Source organism: Pezoporus wallicus, unplaced genomic scaffold (assembly GCF_028554395.1).
Source record: "Pezoporus wallicus isolate ANWC-B61680 ecotype Strahan unplaced genomic scaffold, APGP_CSIRO_Pwel_v1 scaffold_3294, whole genome shotgun sequence".
NCBI classification, from domain to species: domain Eukaryota; kingdom Metazoa; phylum Chordata; class Aves; order Psittaciformes; family Psittacidae; genus Pezoporus; species Pezoporus wallicus.
In genome coordinates, this window is record NW_026635478.1 from 5,063,851 (window position 1) to 5,084,820 (window position 20,970).

Sequence of the window (20,970 nt, forward strand, 5' to 3'; positions counted from 1 at the left end):
AAACACTAACTAAGGAGCTGACTTCTTAAACCAAGAAAAATTGTTCTGGTTTTGGCATTTCAGTTTCTGGGTTTCAGTTAAGAGGCTACAGCTTTATTGGACTTACCCATGCACACTTTTTTGATAAATTCACTGTTCAATGTGATCATAGTGGACAAGTCTTCAAAATTCTGAAGCTTCATGATTCGGTTAACAGCAGATGGCCCAGTCAAAGTCCTTAGTTGCTCTTCATCATATCTGTTCCCAACCCCAATTGGAAATAGGGATACCCCTAGGAAAAGAGAATAACAGGTTTTAAGTGGGAAATGCACAGGACATTTTGCAAATACAACAGGCCTTTGTTGTATTTTTTTTTACTTGCTTAAAAAAAAGAACTGGGAAAAACAGTTAATTTTCATTCACATCTTGCATCACTCCCTCCACATAGGCTAAAAGCAATTAAAGGCAGAAATGGTGATGCTCTAATCACAGTGTTAGCTACAAGGACCTCTATTTTTCTCAAGTGTAAGATCATCTGCAGACTTAGACAACATCAATAATTCTGTGATTCTATGATTCTGTGATCTTCACTTTTTTCCAAATGCAAAAGAATCTCAATGTGGTGCTTTCTTTTTTTTCCAGTTACATGGCAATTGGATTATTTTCAAAACATTCTGCTAAAAAATAACAGTTCCTATTTGTCATTTAGTCCATGACTTACTCAATAGCTCCAAAGCAGCCTACAAAGGAAGTCCATATTCCTCTGCTGAACACCTGAGGAAGCTCAGGTACAGAGACTACAGCCAGAAAACTTGAAAAAAACATCACGCAGCACACATTAATAGCAAAAGCATATTTCTGCATAGGTCAGTGCAGAATCTGATCAAATTCTCCTTCTATTTATTATTACTACAGTGAACTCTTCAAGTTCCACTGTTCTGCAACAGTATTGAATTTATAATATTATATCATCCCTGTCTATCCACAGGACCTTGGAAAATGAAATCCTACTAATATGTGAAGCCTATGGAAGTTGTTCAGCATAGATTGCAGTAAATCAAAGTCATCTTCATCAGGCACATTCTGTTCAGGCCTATTTCTTACCAGAACATTACGCACAGTAAGTCCTGAACTTATATGACCATACCAGCACCTTAATTTTACATCCTTTGTTCTAGTGAATTATTTAAAAAGCAATAGCTCTGCTTGAAAATAGTGACAGTGAAATGAGATTTACTGTTCATTCTTGCAGAAAGCGCAGCAGCCTCCACAGTGTCTTCTGATCTCCCCGACACGATGACTATTGCAACCTTTGATGCACTGGGTCTCCCCCCATGGGATTCCGACATTGCATTCTGAACTACAAAATCAATGGCTTTTCCTGTGAATGAAGAGATGAGACATATGGTAGAAAACTCATAGGGGGCTATAAAACTAAATATTAATTTGTATTAGTAAGTTATACAGTACTGGAAAATACTTGTTCTTCAGGGATTTTTAATGCTTGCTTTATTCCTGCTATATAAAAGATCTTAGCTATTAAGAACCTGCTCGTATTATTAATACAGCCCAACACAGGACCATCCTCAGCTCTCCAATCTCTGAAGTAATGGGAATTTTACTACCCTTCCTTATCCATGAGGATAAAGTTATTCTCCTCACTTTTCTAGTTACCTTTTCCAGAACTATTACCATTGCATACACAGAAGGGAAGATATTGTATAACACTTATTTCCCAATTGCAGAGCAACAGTGACATCCAGTGGCTATCTGACCTACAACTCACACTATCTCGAACTGAACGCACTAGTAGATAAAGATCTAGTCCTTCCCTAATTTGGTCCATTTTTTCTATGGCTGTGAAAAGTATTGCCTTCCTACTACCAGCAACCTCTCTGAAATACAGACACAGACTAATCCATAATGTCAGACTAACGCATACAGTAACAGGGCAATCCGTATTAAAAACAGAGCAAGGAAAAAAACCACCACCAACCAACCAACCAACCAAGCAAAACCCACCAAACCCTACAAAACACATGAACAAATTCTACCTCAGATACCAAATCACCAACTGGCTTAAATAAGTAGCTGCTGTTTTTTCATTTAACATCTGTGAACACTCAGGAAAGTTTCTGTTCAAACTCATGACCTCAGTGAGACAGCACTTTGCTAGTATTTGTATTTAGATATGTATTTACACAAATATTTATACTGGGAATTGTGATATGCAGCTTTCTTAAAAGCTCCTTTGGGCTTGCAAGTTATCAGGAAGTAGGAATGATAGTGTGTGACTGATGTGACATGCAGGGTAAACAGTGAACAGTGAATAATACATACTTAAAAGACTAGTTCCTCTGAGCAATCTGCAATAACCACGGAGCAGAAATATGTTTGCCTGAGGAACTCACTGAACAATTTAAATAACAAACACATTTGCAAAATACTAGAAGTCATATCATAGGTAATTCATAGGTAATTCACCAGCACACCCCCAAAATACCTTAGCACATCTGAACACTTCATGTCTTCTTGCATCATGTCATCCACCCCCTTTCACTGGTAGATGCAAAAGTTCCTTCTCCCAGGCTACTGCAAGCATGGACAACCTCAAGGAAGCACACTCAGCTCACTGACTATTGATAATGTGGAAACAGCAACTGGATATCCTAGAAGGCTTTCAGGAAATCAATCAGGGGTTCAGGAAGAATTTACCCCTTGGAAGAATCTATCCTTGAATAGGTGTCTCAAAAAAGCCCTGATGTTTCCTTTACCACAGCACTGGTTTGGAGGCGATATTGCCTTCTTAAATATTGTCGTTTTCCCCAACCTTTCCTGTTGTCTCATACACCTTACATTCCCTAACAGCTTCTTACCCTCTTCCCACCTTATCCAGCTACCTCTTCTTCCCCATTAGACCATTATCACTGTTTCAACCCCAGAGCCTTAGCCTCATTTTCATGTGTCATCTCTCCATACAGATGCTCACAACTAAACAGAAGAGCTGTAACCCATCAGGAACTGCAGCTAGGCCCTGTCATATCTACCAGAGGAACAGGATCCACATCAATTTCTTCTCTTGTAAGTTTCTATCCAGCATGTGCCATTACAAGTCCAGGTTGGACGGGGCTTTGAGTTACCTGGTCTAGTGGAAGGTGGCCCTGCCTGTGGCAGGGAGGTTTGGAACTAGATGATCTTTAAGGTCCCTTCCAGGCCAAACCATTCTATGATTCTATTATTATCTCCACTAGCCATCTTCTATCTAGAGAGGGTTGTATATTTTCCCAAACACTAGTTTTTTAAATAGAAAGTTGCAAGTTTGTTTAAATCAAAATGCTTTTTGGAAATGTAAATTATGATTTAAAAGAAAAAAATATAAATGTCAACAGAAAGCTTTCAATAGTGCTTAGGAACAAAATGGGATGTTTCTATTCTGTTTCTTGCAAAGCTTATCTTTTATTTAGTTTTTTCGACATGTAGATGAATTTCACTCATATAATTTGATTTTCCTTTCTACTCTAATTCTGAATTATATTTTATATACAAAATGAAAACACTTTAGAGCTTCTAGTGAAAACCTTGAAATTTCGAATATTTTTCTACTTGCAACAAAACATATTTTAAAATATCATTATCAGTTAGGCAATGGAGATTCAATTTCACAAACTACTATTGCTCACCAGAAAAATTAACTAGCCCCAGGTATTTAACTCATATCCAATATAGCTGTCTCACAATCTTTGCTACAAATGGTTTTGTTGTTCAACAGTTACTCTACATGTCTGCAGAGGCAGATGTTAGATGAAGAATGGCATGTTAGCTATAAAAAACTAAGGGATAAAACAAATTTCAGAAAATTAATATGACTATATTCCAGTCCCCGAGATCTTTCCAGGATGGTCACTCTGCCAAAAAATTGATTCATTTCCCTTTTGTCCTATGAAGAATTACTAAAAAAAGTATTTCAAGTTTTAACTTTAAAATATTTTAGGTTAAACTTTCACACAGCAAGAATTACAAATGGATTTTCATTTTTTTATTTGTGAAAAGTACTTCTGTACTCGTCAGTTTTTAATGACACTTTGATTTTTGTGTGGTTGGTGTGGTCACCAACTTCTCCAGCTCCATTTTTATTTCTCCCATTAATTCTGAAAACTTTCAGAAACTTGCACACAAACCTGTAAACTGGAAAATCCATTATTTTTATAATTTCTAATAAAGAAATCAAGTTCCATTGTAATAGAACCAGGGACTATTTCAAAGTCCCCAAAAAACAATTACTCATTTTAACGTGTGGAAAATTTGTTTTAGTGTACTAAAAACTCTTTGGATGCCTCCCCTTATTTTGAAGCCAGAGAGAAAAGAGCCAGGTGTCTGAAGATAGGATCAAATGAAAACTTTTGTCCTGCTAGAGGGATTAAGAAAGTCACCATCCCAAGCTGGAAGGTGTCTCTTCTCACCTGTTTACCTCTAGATCCCACCAGGGAGAGAAATACCAAACTACTCAGAAGCCATAAGAAAAAAAGTATGGACTGCTAGTAAAGTGACCAACGTGAACTGAAACATAACAGTAATCTGCCATTTTCATACCAACCAAGGCAATTTGAAATGTTTACACTGAAATAAATATCATCAAGCATAAGGCTACATAAGATCAAAAAGAGAGTGCACAGCATCTTGGACATAATTAAACTAGCTTTAAAATGACCAGATCACCAGGCTTCAGCCTTTATGAGACCACCTTGTGTCTTTTACATCCCTCCAGCAGCTGACATCTGGGCCACTGCTGTTGATGGCTCCACTCCAGCTTGCTCTGACCTTTCTATATACATTGCAAACACATCTCTGGCTGCATTACTGCCATAGCAAGCTACTGGCAGAAGGAAGGGTCCACTCCTTCAGGAACCAAAGTACCTTGCTTTCAGTCATTTTGGCCCTTCCCTCAGCTCACTGAAGGCTGAATGCATATCTCTTCCCACAGAAAGAAGGCAGAGCAAGTGTGCAGCACTATGTGTCAGGAGGCTGGGGCTGGGCCCTTCTGCAGTAGCTAGCTCTTAAACCTGCTTAGCTGTATGGGACCACATCATTTCAGTGATGGACCCTAGAGAAAATCAAAACACTAACAGAAAAATACTCTAAATCCTGCTCCATAAAACAACAAAAAAAATAGTTTTTGTCTGAAGAAAATTTGACAGTGGCCAAAACATCCTTTGCTAGCATTGACAAGGGGTATCATATAGCCCCAGTGAAGTGAACAGGAGGTTTGCCATAGGCTTTAAGGGTTACATGTCTTCAAGGATTTTCTTTTTTGTGTGCTTGTTAACTGAGATGCAGACTAGCAGCCAACATGTTCCCACATACTGAACATGGGAGTAGATTATGTTAGTCTCATGTGTTACAAAAGGTTTCTGTTTCTTGCATATACAATGTACTACCAAAAAAAGAAAAGCAACAGATCGGCTTTGGAAGCAGAACGATTTCTATACTCATAAGTTCTTAAGGCATTAGACATACAACCCATGAGAAATCAAGATGGAAGTCTCAAAGCCAAGATCCTTCACTGCATACAGGAGAATAACAGAGCTAAGCGCAGCATGACACACAATAAAAGAAATCTTGTTCCCAAAGTCAGGGGATGTGATGGGGAATGCATGTCCGGTCACCTGCTCTGACCTCCTGCCCCCTCTTCTACTGCCTCCTAACATGTTACACTTATGCTGGTTCCTGGCAGGTATAACAGCCACAATTTCACACATGTGCACATGCACTTCCCAAATTTTAACATCTAAACCTTTATCTGCATAATTGAACGAACTGGTCTAGCTTGCAGGAGTACCGAGCCCCCAGCAGCCTTTCAGCTCAGTCGGTAGAGCATGATTGTTGGTCACTGGCCATGTCCAGGGAAAAAATACCAATAAATAAAAAGAAAAAACAAAAAAAACATTGATCTATATTGGCTGCTTTAAAAAAGGTGAGTCAGTCATTCCAAAGGATGCTACCACAGCACATCACCTTCTCCCCAGCATTCAATACTTTTAGTACTAGTATAGTCATGAATGTATCTTGCAGTGCTGATACACTCCTGACTACACTATAGAGTACAAAACAAAAGTCTGTTTGGAATATCATTAAAGCAAAATCAATAGAAGATATCCTACAAAAATTAGGGGTCTGGGGAGAATGGAAAATGGTGACATTACTGCACAGTTTTTTCCTGCCAGCTAAGGCTATGGACTTGCGATGCTGAACTTCTGACAGTCAGAAAAGCCTTTGCAAGAAACTTCTTGAACAAGATTATTTAATAAGGGCTAATTAGCTGAATAATTATTTGTTTTTTTTAATCACCTGATGCACATTCAAGCCAAACTCATATTCTGCAGTAATATTTCAGAACGGTTCATGTAAGAGGTTCCTGCAAGGACTGAAAGCTGATTAAATAGACATAAACAAACTTTAAGGATAAAAGGCAATCTGTTGAGTAGAGTTGAAGATGTTTAGTGTCAGCCTACAGGGAATTACACTATATTCTGCCTTATTGAGTAATTTCATTAATGATTTGGATAGAGGAGGGAAAATGTGCAAAAAGGCACACTAATCCAAATCACAGATATTAGACTGGGAGCAATTATAAACACCATGGAAAGAACTGAAAGAGCACAAGGTGCTCTAGAAGTGTTTGAAATACATCCAAGAAATTAAAGTTAAAAAGGATTCATCCCAAAATAAGCCAATCTGAAGGAAAATAAACCAACACACATTTAATGATTTGGTGGGTGCCTCAAGGAAAGCAAAAACTTCCTAAAAGCAACCTTTGGAGTTATTTTCTTCAATTTTGTCTGAAATGAGGAACAAAACATAGGGCCCCCATGAGGGTCTGTGGAGTTGTGACAGACAGGGGATTCCAGTTAGATGGAGGTTCCTGCCGGGAACCTGTGAATCAGTGCCTTAAGTGGCCTCAGTGGTTTCACTAACATTTCTGCAACATCTTGACCAAAAAAGAAAATAGACACAATAGGTCCTAATCATTCACAAGTACTGAAAGCTGCCTGGGAAAGAAGAGAAATGATTCCCCAGCACCTGAAGCAGCATAGGAAAAGCCAACACTATCTAGACTGTTTGATAGTCCAGAGGGCATCTATTTAACCAAGGACTTGTCTAATTAGGAACAACCCTCCATGATGATAATACTGTAGCTGCTTTTTTACATCTTATTTTGACTTGAACTTGACATTTTGACTTAGTATTAACTTGACATTGAATTGGGGTTTTTGAACTGAAAATAGCAGATTATTTTAATTTTGAAACAAATTAGCTATTGCAAACTGATTCCACAGATCAATGCTTTAAACAGCCAATTCTTAGCACATTAATAGCCTGGCATTAACATGTGCCAATTAACAGAATAGCTAAACTCTTCATGAGCAGCATAGATTTGTCAGTCCAACAGCCTACCAGCACTGAAAGAAGCAGGCTACAAGGTCACAAACCGCCTTCCCTGTTTTTCTGACTCTGCAGTTCACAAATCCTGCATTTCTCTTACCACGACCAAGGCCATATTCACCTGTCAAACCTTGTAAGGAATGAACTAAAAATACAAGCAAGCAAACAAAACCACCTCCCAGTATAATGAATTAAATGAGAAGAAGGGAAGAGACTGGTAGTCACCCAAAGCCGGCTTCAGAAAGAAGCTGACACCAGCAATTCAGAAACAGCAGTGGGGAAGCAAGTGAGGTAGTCCTGTCCTTCAGTGGATGGGAGGGAGAAGGCTCTGTGGAGACCTTATAGCAGCATTCCAGTACCTAAAGAGGGCCTGCAAGAATGTAGGAGAGGAACTTTTTACAAGGGCATGCAGTGGTAGGACAAGGTGTAATGGCTTTAAACTGAAAGAAGGGAGATTTAGATCAGATGTAAAAGAAATTCTTCACTATGACGAACAGGTTGCCCAGAGAAGCTGTATCTGCCCCACCCCTGGCAGTGTTCAAGGCCAGGTTGGATGGAGCTTGGAGCAACCTGGCCCAGTGGAAGGTGCTCCCTGTGGCAGGGCGTTGGAACTGGATGATCTTTAAAGTCCTTCCCAACCCAAACCATTCTGGTTTTATTTATTCTGTGATCTTACTACAGGGATTGCTCAGCATGCTCCCCATCACTTTCCTAAATACCCATGAATGCTGAACAGAGGCATGTTTATGTGATTCTCAGTACTCTTGCATAGATCACCCTTTTAGATGAATGAAGGCTGACATAGTCAGCTCTTGCTTGCAGTTAGGGGTTGGGTTTTTTTGTTTGTTTGGTTGGTTTTTTTTGTTTCCCAGTTATTTCTTCAGTAAAGTCATACACAGTTTCATTATGTCTAAATATTCCCAGAGCTGCTTCTCAATAGGTCACTTGAGCCGTAATTTGCCTGATGTTATTTTATTGCATAAGCATGGGAAAGCTTTGTGGTGTAAGCTGCTCTTTTGTGCTGCCTATGCCCTCCAATAGTCTAGTTTTTCATTATTTCTTACTAATAAAATGTATCTCTCTCCTGGAGTTTCCTTACGGTTGAACGAAAGAGAACATTTATACAGTAAGCCTTTTGCAGCACTGGCAACAGTGCCTACAGTAGCTCTCTGCACGTATAGTTTTTTTGACTAAAATAAGATGATTTGGATCAGCAAAGATTGAATAAAGTTTACACAGGATTGTGTTTCTACCATAGGGAAACCAATGCAAATGAGAAGAGACAGCGCTGGTCTGATAGTAACAATATTTTTGATAGGTAAATCGTAATCAAGTCCTCCATAGGCTAGAAAAGATTTCCAAAGCTACTTAGGGAACTGCAATATCCAGACTGAGCCATCCACACTTTTTAAGCAGCCTCTGCATTTTCAGAAGCCAGAGCACAGACAGAAAGACATGAATGACCATGTGTTTCCCATGGATGCCGAGTCTTCTACACAGTCAGCTGAATTCATACACATTACAAGGCACAGGACAGGACCACAGTGACTTATTTTCATTACTTCATTTGGGAGGAACTACTTCTACTCTATTCCATTTTGGTTCATTATATCACATCCCTCATTGTGGTCTCTGAGCATTTTCCAATGAGACATAAACAAATCACTAACGAGTATGTCATGTGGCTGCCTCTCCCATTTCATTTCCCAAAGGCCATGTTTTCTCTGTTTATCCTGTAGTTCAGCGTAGCTTACTATACACATTAAATGGAAGGCTTCATGAAACTTATCTATTTGTATGTAACAATTTATCCCACAACGAGCCTATAGAAGTCTCATCAGCCATCTGGTATTTTTATTTCTCCAGGCTGAGAAAGCAATCATGGCTAATCCTCTTGCGAACTATGGAAGTCAGGTTTTATTTCTCACTTTTCTGTACCAATAACTCTTTACAGTCTGAAGTAGGCCAAAGACCCTAAAAATCTGTGTACTCCTCAACTCTTATAGGACCCTAATGCTTGGTGGCTGCCAGAGCATATGCAGTTCCAGTCCAGAAGAACAAAATTCTCAGGGTATCTGGTGAAAGATCAGATATGTTGTAGGAGAATAATTTTTTGCTGAAACCTACAACTGATACATGTGTGTGTACTGAATTTCCACAGACCCAGTGGGAATTTTGTGTTATGTTTTAGCACATGAAAATTGAAGTGGACATGTTTTTCAGAATGCAGTTGTCTGGAACAAAAGATGCAGTTGTCTGGAACAAAAGATGATGTTTCACAAGTAGCTTTTCAGCTAAGGTGCCGCTTTAAGGTGATCCTTGCTCCCCGACACCATCTCTAATCTTGTGTCAGCCCAAGTCCTTGTGGGACCAGAACAGCAACTTGGGTGAGGAAACTGAACCACCCAGAATATAACTCCTGTTTTGCTAAGTTTTTTTTTCAACCAGATGGGTTACAGTGGCTCAGAACAGAGTAACAAACACCTGACAGTAGCAGCTATTGAAGTCAGGATAAGCAGTTGTGCTGCTGAATGTCTAATTAACTAATTGCTGGTGAAACTTTAATGATCAAAATCTTCACTTCTTAGTTATGTCTTGCTTGCTTAAAAGATAATGAATGCAAATGCTGAGAACTACTTCAAGGCAAAAAAGAAACTGGTCGTCTTCTTTCCAAAGTACATTAAAATGAAGCCTAATTCAAGTAAGCTACAGATACAGTTTAATAAGAGTAAATTGAAACTGTACAATATGTACATTTCTTGGTAAATATATGAGTGAACTAAAAAAACCCTTGAGTCCTGCTACAGAACAATACCACTGTGCCATCCCTGGAGACATTCAAGGCCAGGCTGGATGTAGTTCTGGGCAACCTGATGTAGCAGAAGATGCCCCTGAGCATTGTAGGGTGTTAGACTAGATGACCTTTGAAGGTTTCTTTCAACCCAAGCCATTCTACAATTCTTTGATTCTAGGAGTAGCACTGACACAAACTGGTGACTGGGGCCAGGCTATATTCAGTATTTCCATGTTTTGGTTGGGGAATTTTTAACTCTTGTTTAAACATCAACATCCACATAATCACTCACCTAGTCTGGTAGGACCTTGCTCCCTTTGTTGAATTGATTGCACCATTTCTACAAGCTTTTTAGTCTCTTGAGGCACATTCCATGAAATTTCTAGATTATTTTCCCTGGCATACTGGAGAACTGACACATGAATCGAAGTATTGCCTGAAAGAAAAAGCAAGAAATACACATTCTAAGCAGTGCATATGAATGTCTTAAAATAAATAAAAAGGATACACTACGGTTGTGTTTTACATTAAGCACAATTAGATAGCTGCAGTTTCAATCAGACGATCAAAACTGAATTATTTACAGGCAAAAAAAAAAAAATGCAATACTGCTGGAAACAGTTTGTTTTCTGTCAGAAATTAGCATACAATATTTTACCTCAGGTCAACTTGACCATGACTGGAGAATCCAATTTGTTGAAATAATATTATTAGATATTATATTATAATAATATATTATTAATATAATATTATAATATCCAAATACATAACATATAATATCTAAATATTATTCCTTTTCCATTTTAAAATTGTCTAAACATCTTTTTTTTTTTTATGTGCACATTGGTTTGCAAGAGCAGTAGCTTGATGCCCCATTTGTCTGATGGGCCAAGTTCCCCAGACGACTACATTTCATGCAAATTTCCCTTTGTGCTAAACGACCTAACTAAAGGTGTACATCCCATCAGTACATACCTTGCAAGCAAGTCTAGCACTCCCAAAAAGCATTTGTCATCCAACATAAGTCAAGAAATAAATCTCAAAAAGTCATTTCCAGCATCCTACGTTAGCCAAAAAGGGCTGATCAGAACCAGGAATGCCAGTTCTAAAGACTAAAACCTTGCAGTGGGACCAACCCTGAACGAAAACCCCTCTGAAATATCCATTTTAACCTGAAGCAGAACTGAACTTGAACTATTACTCTCATTTGCGTCAAACCTAATCCAGAAGTGAACCAAAACCAACCACATATTTTTGCTTTTCTGCCATACAAAATGATTCAGCTAAATCTCCATGCTGTGACAAGGACCTCTTTGCTGGTTTGGCACACACACTTCTTATGTCCAGTGCAGTATACACGGAAGCTATTGTAAGAGCTGATGTCTGAGCTATTTCTTGTCACACAATTTCCCAAATTCGATATCAAACCTTTATTCACCTGAACCAGAACAGCTTGGTTTAGGATGAAACTGAACTGTATCTGAACCAAAAGCTTTACCAGCCTGATTTCCCCAATAAAAACTTTTTTTTTTTGAGGAATTGGAATGAGTCATTTTAAAATAAAGAATTAAGAAAACTGATACTGAGAAGCTATTTTGTCCTGTATAAGCAAAAGAATACAAAACGTTTTCATGTGTTTGACTTAAAAGACAGACACATACTGATCTCAGCACTTTCAATAAATGCCCTTATAAAGTTTTTCATTTCCTCAAACTCTGATGCTCCAATACTGGAACTTCCATCCAGAAGAAACATGACATCTATTGGTTTGTTGCACAACTCTGAAGAGGAGGAGGAAGAAAAAAAAATGTTATTTATACATGATAACCACAAGTAGCATCTGGTAATCTATTGGTAGGAGCAGAAAGAGGAGAAAGGGCATTTTGGGAAAACAAAGAAATAATGACCAATTGAAACAATAAGTGATGACCCTTCAATGAAAACTTTGAGATTTTATATTCAGTGGGAAGCATGGGTATTTCAATTCCTGCTTTTCTGATAATGCTATTTTACTCTCAGTGGACTAAACCAAAAACAAGAAGAAAAAAAAAAACCCTGACAAAACAAAACTACAACCCAACAGCAGCAACAAAACTCCAACAACAGACAAACCAAACCACAAAATACCACCAACCTCCCAAATCCTTCCTCCCCCTCCCACCCCACCCCTTGCCCCCCCAAAAAAGCAAAAACCTAACACAAAACCAATGAAGTCTCTTGAGGAAAGAGGAAGTATAATTTTAACTTCCTTGAGACACACAGAAAAGAACAACTTTTTTTCTTCTGTCACCGTACAACCTATCTGAAAGCTACTGTACTTTACTGAAAAATGAAGCCAAGGACTTCTGTGCCTACAGAAGGCTGGCTGCAGGTCTTTGCTTGGTACTGCTGAACTGGGGCAGCAGCCTCAGCCTCCACTGAAGATAAATGGTCCATCCTTGGCATTTGGACAAGAAGATACCAAATGAGATACAGGAAACCTTCAAATTTCAGTGATGTGAGGGGGAAGTGGAAGAGACAGGACAGAGGAAAGAGTAAATTACACAGAAAATACATCCAAACTTTACCTGGAAGGTCTGTCCAAGCTTTCCAAACTTTATGAGAGCAGCATGACTGCAGCACTAATTCAGGTGCTTCTTCAATAAGTGTGTTATAACTATGCAAGATAATGGGATTATTAGGGTGACCGATCTTTCTGAGCTCTTGGATATTTGCATTGGGGATTATGCCTATGGGAATAACATTTATGCTCCCAGGAGGTCGTGTGATAACATCAGTGGAAGGACTGGATGACACCATGTATACTAAGTGAGGAACATCTTGCCTGCCCCCATTCACTGCCGTAAATGTGTGTTTGGAAATATAATCAAGGGCATTCCCAGTGTTGGTAGCCTTCCCTCCTTGGTAGGGTATGCTCCTCACCTTCTCAAGAATACTTTCTTTTGATTGTATTTCCCTAAAGGAATACTCCAGAGTGACAGACTCGGAATACTGCATAACTGTAACATGAATATCTTCCTGTCCCACATTCATTTCTGTGACCACCTTCTCAAGGAACTTCTTGACAATACTGAAATTTTCCTCCCCCACATTGTCAGATCCTTCCACAATAAAAGCTACGTCCAGCTTTTTGTGAGTGGGCTTTTCTGAAAGGGGTGGTGGAGCTGTAAGTCCCCAGGGGGAAAATAAGACACTGGATACGGGTGGAGTGGATGTAGCCTGCAACAGAGAACTTTCTTCTGGTCCAAGATCGCACAGGTGATCAATGAGGAGACCCCTATTATCCATTAGCTCTAACACGTTGTTCAGTAGGAAGGCTCTATTATCTGGTGACTGCTTTTCAATGAACCTGATTTGCTCCACACTGACATACGGCCCGATCCCTACAGGTATTACTGTGATTTTTTTATTCTTCAGAACTGGGAGGATGCTGCGGAGTTTTCCTGAAGACTTGCTTGCTATAAATAGCACTGCAATTCTGGCAGCATTGGTTCTTTCTGCTTTTCCAAATACATGAAACACGATGTATTTAAGGACTTCAGCAGCATTTGAAGCTTCATCACCTGTGTATTTTATGTTTTGGACAATTTTTCTCATCTGGGACTGTGATTTGATATCTTTAAGGCCAAGATAGATTGTGGGGCCAGCCCTGTACACTAGAATTGACACTCGGATTTTCTTTTGGGAGATGTGGAGTTTCTTCATCATGCCAGTTATGAAAGTCTTCAGCTGTTCAAAGTCCTCCTCTGACAGTTTATTGGAGCCATCCATGAGGAAGGCCAGGTCCATCATCTTGCTGCAAGAGTATTCACTGGGTGGCAGTTCAATGTCCTCCTCTGGAGCAGGGGTTGTCAGTGTTATGGTGTCTTCCACTGGCTCACAGGATACACACGTTAAGTTCTTCCCTTCACACAGACTACAAAAATCAACAAATTTAACTGTAAAAAAAAACAATTCTTATAATAACACATCACCCACATATAATGAGAGAATGTTCATACAGAAACAGTTAAATATCTCAAAAACACAACAAAACCAAAACATGATGTGAAGCAATGTGAATTCAATCAATGTGAAAGAATGGTCTAGTGTGATGCTTCCCTAACCATGGCAGGGAGGTTGGAACTAGATGATATTAAGGTCCTTCCCAGCCCCACCTATTCGATGATTCTATGACTTTTTTATCCCCTTCCCCATTTCCCCACAGCTCCTAGTATGGTACTGTACAGCTAAACCCTATATATTCATGTATGTTTGTTGAGATACAGGAAACATATGACAAACTACGATGTGTTTGTCAGAGGAAACTGTCTTTACAATAGTCTTTGGCAGAATATGTAAAATCTGTGTCTGGAAATTGCCTAGAAATCCATTGAGCTTCGTCAACAAGCCACTGGTAGACTGAACTGGCAGATCTGGTTTGCTTCACAAGCAAGAAAAACATGAGGCAAACTGGCGGCAGCTAACACAAAGTAAACTTCTGGCGTAGGAAAGATGCTTTCAGATGTGATATGACTTAGCAGACTTTGTAAAGAGGCTAAGCTTACCTAGATTTTAACTGTACTGAAAATAAAAACAGCCTTTTGTCTGCCTCTAAAGTGCTCTACATTCCTTTTTTTTTTCCCAACTTGATTTTGTTTTGGGTAGAGCTTTGGCACGTTTGTCCTCCATATTTTTTATGTCTGCGTTATCTTCCTTTTATTTACTGTGTTCTGTTTTTCAGTCCCTTTTCTCATACTAAATGGCATATTTCATCCATAGCTGTTATCTCTTTTATAGTCGTCTTTCCCCACCATTTCTATTCACCTCCACTAGTACATTTTTCTCTTCCCCTTCCATCTCAGCTCCCATTGTTCTTTTCCCCCATCTCTGCTTTTCCCACTATTCATCCTTCTGCACTGCCATGAGATTTTTCACCTCTGTCACCCTTCACCTTTTAGGAACTTGTTTATAATTCATCTCTTTCTATCTCAAGCAAAGCCTTAACACTTCTGCTTTTCTAATTCCTGGTTGCAAGATTCTCTTTTCTTCACTTGTCAGAGCAAAGAACTTGACTGTAATTATGCACAGGGTGGTACAGACATTTTCTTTGGCTTAATGGACAGGCCAAGAAACAGAATAGGAAAAGTTTACGAAAGAGCAAAGACTAAAAGAAATGCTTGTTTTCGCTGCCACAGAAACCCATGATGTACCAACTAAATAAGTCAATACTGGGAGAAGGTGCCATTTTCCAGGACAAGACTGGCAACGTGGCAGCTTAGTTTAAGTTCCCTTAGTTTAAGCACTATGTTCTTTCCAAGCTGCTTCTAGTGTCTTCCTAATTGAAGAATGCACAGCTACTTTTGGCATTAACATCTAGCAAATGCAGATTTATTATTTTAATCCTAATATGAATGAGCCTCTTCTAGTTTTCAATTTCCTTTGGATATTTGCTATAAAATTCATTTTTGTGCAAGATTTTCTATTGTTTATACAGATGGTGTAGGCATCTAAATTAGGTGACAGCTATGCAAAAGGATGTTTCTCTAGTGAGGTAAGTTTTCCTAATGTTCTGAAATCGTTTGTGAACAGTGGCCAGTGTATCAACATTTAAGATAAATTATTATTAAGGATTACAAAAATTAGGGAACAGACACTCATTTATGAAGAATTTTTTTTTTTTGACCTTTTGATGGAATTTAAGATGCTCTGCATATACTGTTGAAAAAAAAATAATAAAAAATTAATTGATTAGCCTAATAGTCTCATGCTCTGCGTTTATAGCACAGACTTACGTTAGACCCGGCAAGAGGCCAGGAATTCCATCCCATCCACAGCTTCTGAGAGGTTCAGAGCACTTGGAGCTAAGGTGATAGTCTGGGCTAAATAGCTGCTGCAGTTTTACAACTCAGTTACTTTTAAATACGGTCAAAAATGCAAGACGGAAAACTCTCTTGTATTCACAGTGTTAGAAATTATTATCCATCATATATCCACCAAGGGTCTAGACATCCAAAGAATAAAAACTTTTCAAATACTACAGGCCATGGCATAATATGCCACTGGGAAGTTTACAGAATTAAAACTGATCTCTGCCACATTGCAGCCTATGGCCCTCATTCTGCATGGTGCACAACATGTGCATCCTGTCATTAATTTCATCATATTTGGAAATGCATCCGTGCAGTATCAGGCCACAGGATATCATCTTAAAATCTTGGGGAAAACGGTTTTCCAATAACAGCACACAATTCCAACTGCTAAAAGTCTCAGCGAGTGCTAGGCTGAGTGCACATTCAGATCTTGCACTATATCTAAGATTTCTTTTCGTACTGGCGAAAGCAAAGAGTCTGATGGCTTTACTGATGTTGAATCACACCTCACACAGAAAGAAATGGAACATCTGAAGCCAGCAGGGCCACCTACACATGGGAAAATGCCTTTTTTGAAAGGAATTTATGAATTTCACTTGCTTAAATTCAGCTGACATTCTGTAATCCCTACTGTCACTGAAATACTTCATCTTCAGATTTTATGTGAAGGAATACTGACATAAAAGATGGTTTCCAAGCTTCACCTTCAATGGTATATTTAAAGTTACATCCAGAAACTTATTCATGTGGATGTGATTCATGTCTCCCTCTTCATCCTACTCAACAGGCATGCTATTTGACTGAATAAGCTTATCATACCAAGACTGACAGTGCTGTGGATCATCTCTGTTCAAAACTATTCTCCTTCCATGCAGGATCTTGACATCTCCAACTGCACACATGGGACATTCTTCCGGACTGACACAATCCAGGGACAGTTCATCAAGTATTTTCCCTGTTTCAAAATAGCACAGTAGTATAAAAGATGCCAATTTTCATCTATTGTGAAACTAATCATTGCATTTACCCTGCTATGAAAAAAAAACATAATCTGCAACAGCCAGTACCATTCAGAAGGTGAATATATTTTTAGAACAAAGCATTGATGGCAACAGGGGAAAATGGCATTTTCCTTTTTACATGTATATTATTTATCTCTCCCAGTATCCCCTACCTCCCTCTGATCAGAGATACCAGGGCCTAGAATAGCTATTCTGGGTCTTAAAATACCTTCTTTCTTCACCTTCTTATCTTCTCACTTTGCCTTTAGGAGCTATTTATTCACCCGCTTATCTTTCACTCTTTCCCTTAATGCCTGTCTTTCCTCTCCCTGCCCCATATTTCCCGTATTTTTTAATTTCCTTTTCCCTTTTTCGTAATCAACAGCTTACTGATTAAAAACAACTGTTTCTGTGAGACAGTTGTTGGGAACAGTTATGCTGAAAGATCAAGCTCTCAGGAGGATGGCTGCTGGGCACTCTCAGGAGCATCAGAGCCTTGCAGGTAGTAAGCAGGTCAAGGCAATGGGTTTCCACCACTACAGTAATTGCTCTGAAGCAGGGCATTTTACGAGTGTCCAGCACAAGTTCATACCCTACTTTAAGCACATAGTCAACAACCTCTGTTGCTACACAGCCCCTAATTTTCACAAGTTCCTTTCTTACCACCTTGTTCCCATCCTCTCTTGTTCTTGCTAGCAATGTTTCATTCTTTTCCTTTAGGTAACTTTTCATGCCCTCCACATACTGTGCTCATTTCACAACTGAAAACCAGGATGCCTAACTACCTTCCTCTTGTGCAGTAAGAAACTGTAGTGAAAACACATCAGTAAGCCTGTTAAGGAATTAACTTCTACATGCAAATATTTTGCAATGTCCAGCCTTACATATCTGTGAATATTTCTGGACTGCAATGCTTTCATGCAATAGAAACACATAGAGGGTTAAAAAAACCCAACTACAACAAAACTCTACAGCAATACCTACAATTAACAGGAGCACAGCAGAAAAAGGCAAGTAACTGCTTAAAGCTAAAGATGGACCTACCTGCAGGACAGTGTACATGACATCCTTCCACACACTGCAGAGGGCACTCCAAAGGCTGTGGGTGCTGGCATGTTATAGGACAAGCAGGTCCACAGCTATTATATCGCCATTCACATTGATAATCTAATTCTTGTTTATTCAGGTCCTCGCAGCTTTGTGCTATGCAGTGAAAGAAACAGAGGTAAAAAAAAAAAAAGAATCAAATCAGAGTGTATTCACTATGCCCCTCGGAACTATGATGACTTGGTGTAAAGTGGACCACATATACCTAGAAAAAGAAAGATCTCCATCTTTGAATGAGAATTTATGGTTTTTACCACAGCATCATCTCTTTTTCACGTAGTAAAATACTAGCTCTGGACCAGATATTTTGGTTTTGATAAAAACACTTGCAAAAAATAAGCTTTAAGCTTTAATATATATGTGTTATTTTATATATATATATATTATAGAAACCTTTTCTTTCTCTAGATTTGTTTGTACCACAGACCATTATATCTCCTAATTGAGGGAATGGTTTGATTTTTCCAGGTACGGCTCTGAACACAAACAGAAAAGGCAATGGAAATGTCAGCGTGAGCTACTAACCCAGTCCCATTAAAAGTGAACTTCTCTGGACATCAGTGGGAGCAGAGCAGGATGAGAACAGTCTATCTGAGCCAACAGGTTACTTATTAAAAGTTTGAACCTTTTCACTCAATTCTTCCTCATTACTTCCTCATTTGTGTACTTACGGCACAAAGCTGGTGATCTCCAGTGGACAGTAACACCTTTTTGTGCACAGACATGTGCATAGGCTGCTATAGTGTCACAGAAGCAAGCACAATCCCCTATAGATTCACAAGCACAAGTGTCATACATGCAAATATCTATGTAGGGCTCAGGATTCACCTACGAAAGAGAAATACAGGGTAAGTACACTTAGTGATTCCTTCGTCTCCTTCTTGTAGACATATTTTACCATTCAGATGGTTTGGCTGCTTCATTTTCCAAGAGCCACATAAACCAGATTTTTCTACTGATGTCAGCAAGGACTCAAACTGGGTTATGTTCTCAAAGTTGCTACAGACAGTGCAGTTTATTGTCCCTTCATATTCCCTCTATGGAGTAATTTCATATGTTTCTGGGCCCTGTCCCCATACCCCCTTGTGTAGAAGATTAGGTAGAATGAAGTCTGAATGGTATTACATTAGCTCAGATCCCTCTCCCCTCAAACCTCAACTCTTGTGCTTGACTTCACATGACAGTCTGTAGGCTTTAGAATAAAATTTCCCTCAAGAAAAGTTATTCTATAGCTTACTACTTGGTGATACCCTGCATTTCCTCTTGAAGCATCAGCTACAGGAGAGGGTCAGAGATGAGAATGCCAATTAGTTGGCCTCCTCCAAGTCCTGTATGCTGTCAGCACAACCATACTTTTCCCTCAGCTGTAATCAGTGTCAGCACAGATCATTGCAGATTAAAGAATGTTAAACACATGACACAATACTCACAAGTTTTTTGCATTCTTCAAAGAGGTCCCCAGACAAAATGCTGCATGATGTTTCTACCATCACCTGCTTCACTATGTTTCCATCACACAGTGGAGACATCAAGGTCTGCTCCCTGTTGGGCTTAATATTGTGAGAAAAAGTACACACTGCATTAGCTGTGCCTTCACAACTTCAAATTGAAGTACAGACTCACTAGCACTAGACAATTTTCATGACAAAAGAAACTGTTTCCCTGAGAACGTTTCAATCTATTGTATGACAGGCACAAATCCTGCCACAGCAGAACCTAGAATTGAGCAGGTCACCTTCTACATTTTCTCCAGCTCTTACTTGCTAAAACAACAGTTTTAACATTGACATTTTGATGACAGTAAGTGTCACTGAAAAATGATCATTCACAGCTCTACAGAAGGCCCACGAGACTCACAAATATAATCAGTCTTCAGCAGACAATACCCAAGGCCGGTGCTGAATAAGAATGGTTTCGTAGCCTCCTCCTCTCCCATTTAATTTATCTACTAACAAGAAGCACTAGTATTGACATGTTATTTTTCACAGAGACAGTCTGCCGGTTCTGTCTTGTGCCTATTACACTAAAATAAGCTGCTCCCTCTGTTTTACGCTGTGGTATCACTCCTCATTTTTCCTACTTCTTCTGTGCTCCAATCAAGTCATATCAAAAAAGTGACACTTAACAAGATAATGCTGTGACTAGTTAAAGTAACCTAAAATGTTTCAGGTGATCAAAAATAAATGCTTCATTTTATTTTCTGATAATTTAAATCTTGTAAAGAAAGATCTAAAAAAAAGCCTTTTCCCCCAACCTCTGAAAATTTAGATGAATTTTCAAGAGAAAGTTTTCAGCCTTAAAGCATCATCTGAACGAAATGCTTAATTTTGCAAATGTCAAAAAAAAGTTGTCTTTCAGTTGTTTCCTCTCACTTTTTGGTTTGGAAATACTTCTGGCCATAATTATTTGCCAGCTCAAGACAAATTTATTATTCAATTTTATTCTTTCAAAATTCTGTATTTGGAAAAGAGGAAAAGGGCAATAAGGTCTTGCATTCCCTCCTGTATCTTGCTTTTTCTCTTCAAGCCTCTCCAACCTAAAAATAGTAACTGAGTGCTCTTCAAAAAAGACTGAGAAGCATATAGAAAGAAATTAACCTGCACATTCAGTTGTTCATACTGAATTTAAAAGACTAGGATTTGGGATATAGAATTTTGGATAGGGAATTAAGAAATTCTTATCTGAACTCCCCATCTGAAAATTACAGCTGTTTTTTCAGATTAAGCTCTAAAATGAGATTTCCAGTTATACCTGGATTTCAATCATCTGGGCTGGCAAACTCTATGAACACCCTCTA

General features: G+C 38.9%; 1 protein-coding gene across 2 annotated transcripts in view; it reads right to left on the minus strand.

Moving 5' to 3' along the window:
* The window catches only part of VWF (von Willebrand factor), a 129,722-nt gene that overhangs the window by 46,621 nt on the left and 62,131 nt on the right, over positions 1-20,970 (minus strand). For both annotated transcript variants that reach the window (XR_008974509.1, XM_057426168.1), the window contains exons 24-32: positions 19,604-19,723; positions 18,845-19,001; positions 18,111-18,269; positions 16,885-17,020; positions 12,781-14,129; positions 11,875-11,994; positions 10,506-10,649; positions 1,217-1,360; positions 107-271 (exon numbers count right to left, since the gene is read on the minus strand). Coding sequence is in view for 1 of the 2 variants with exons in the window: in XM_057426168.1 (XP_057282151.1) it covers positions 107-271; positions 1,217-1,360; positions 10,506-10,649; positions 11,875-11,994; positions 12,781-14,129; positions 16,885-17,020; positions 18,111-18,269; positions 18,845-19,001; positions 19,604-19,723 (2,494 nt within the window). In the remaining variant the exon portion in view is untranslated. The remainder of the gene's footprint in view (positions 1-106; positions 272-1,216; positions 1,361-10,505; positions 10,650-11,874; positions 11,995-12,780; positions 14,130-16,884; positions 17,021-18,110; positions 18,270-18,844; positions 19,002-19,603; positions 19,724-20,970) is intronic.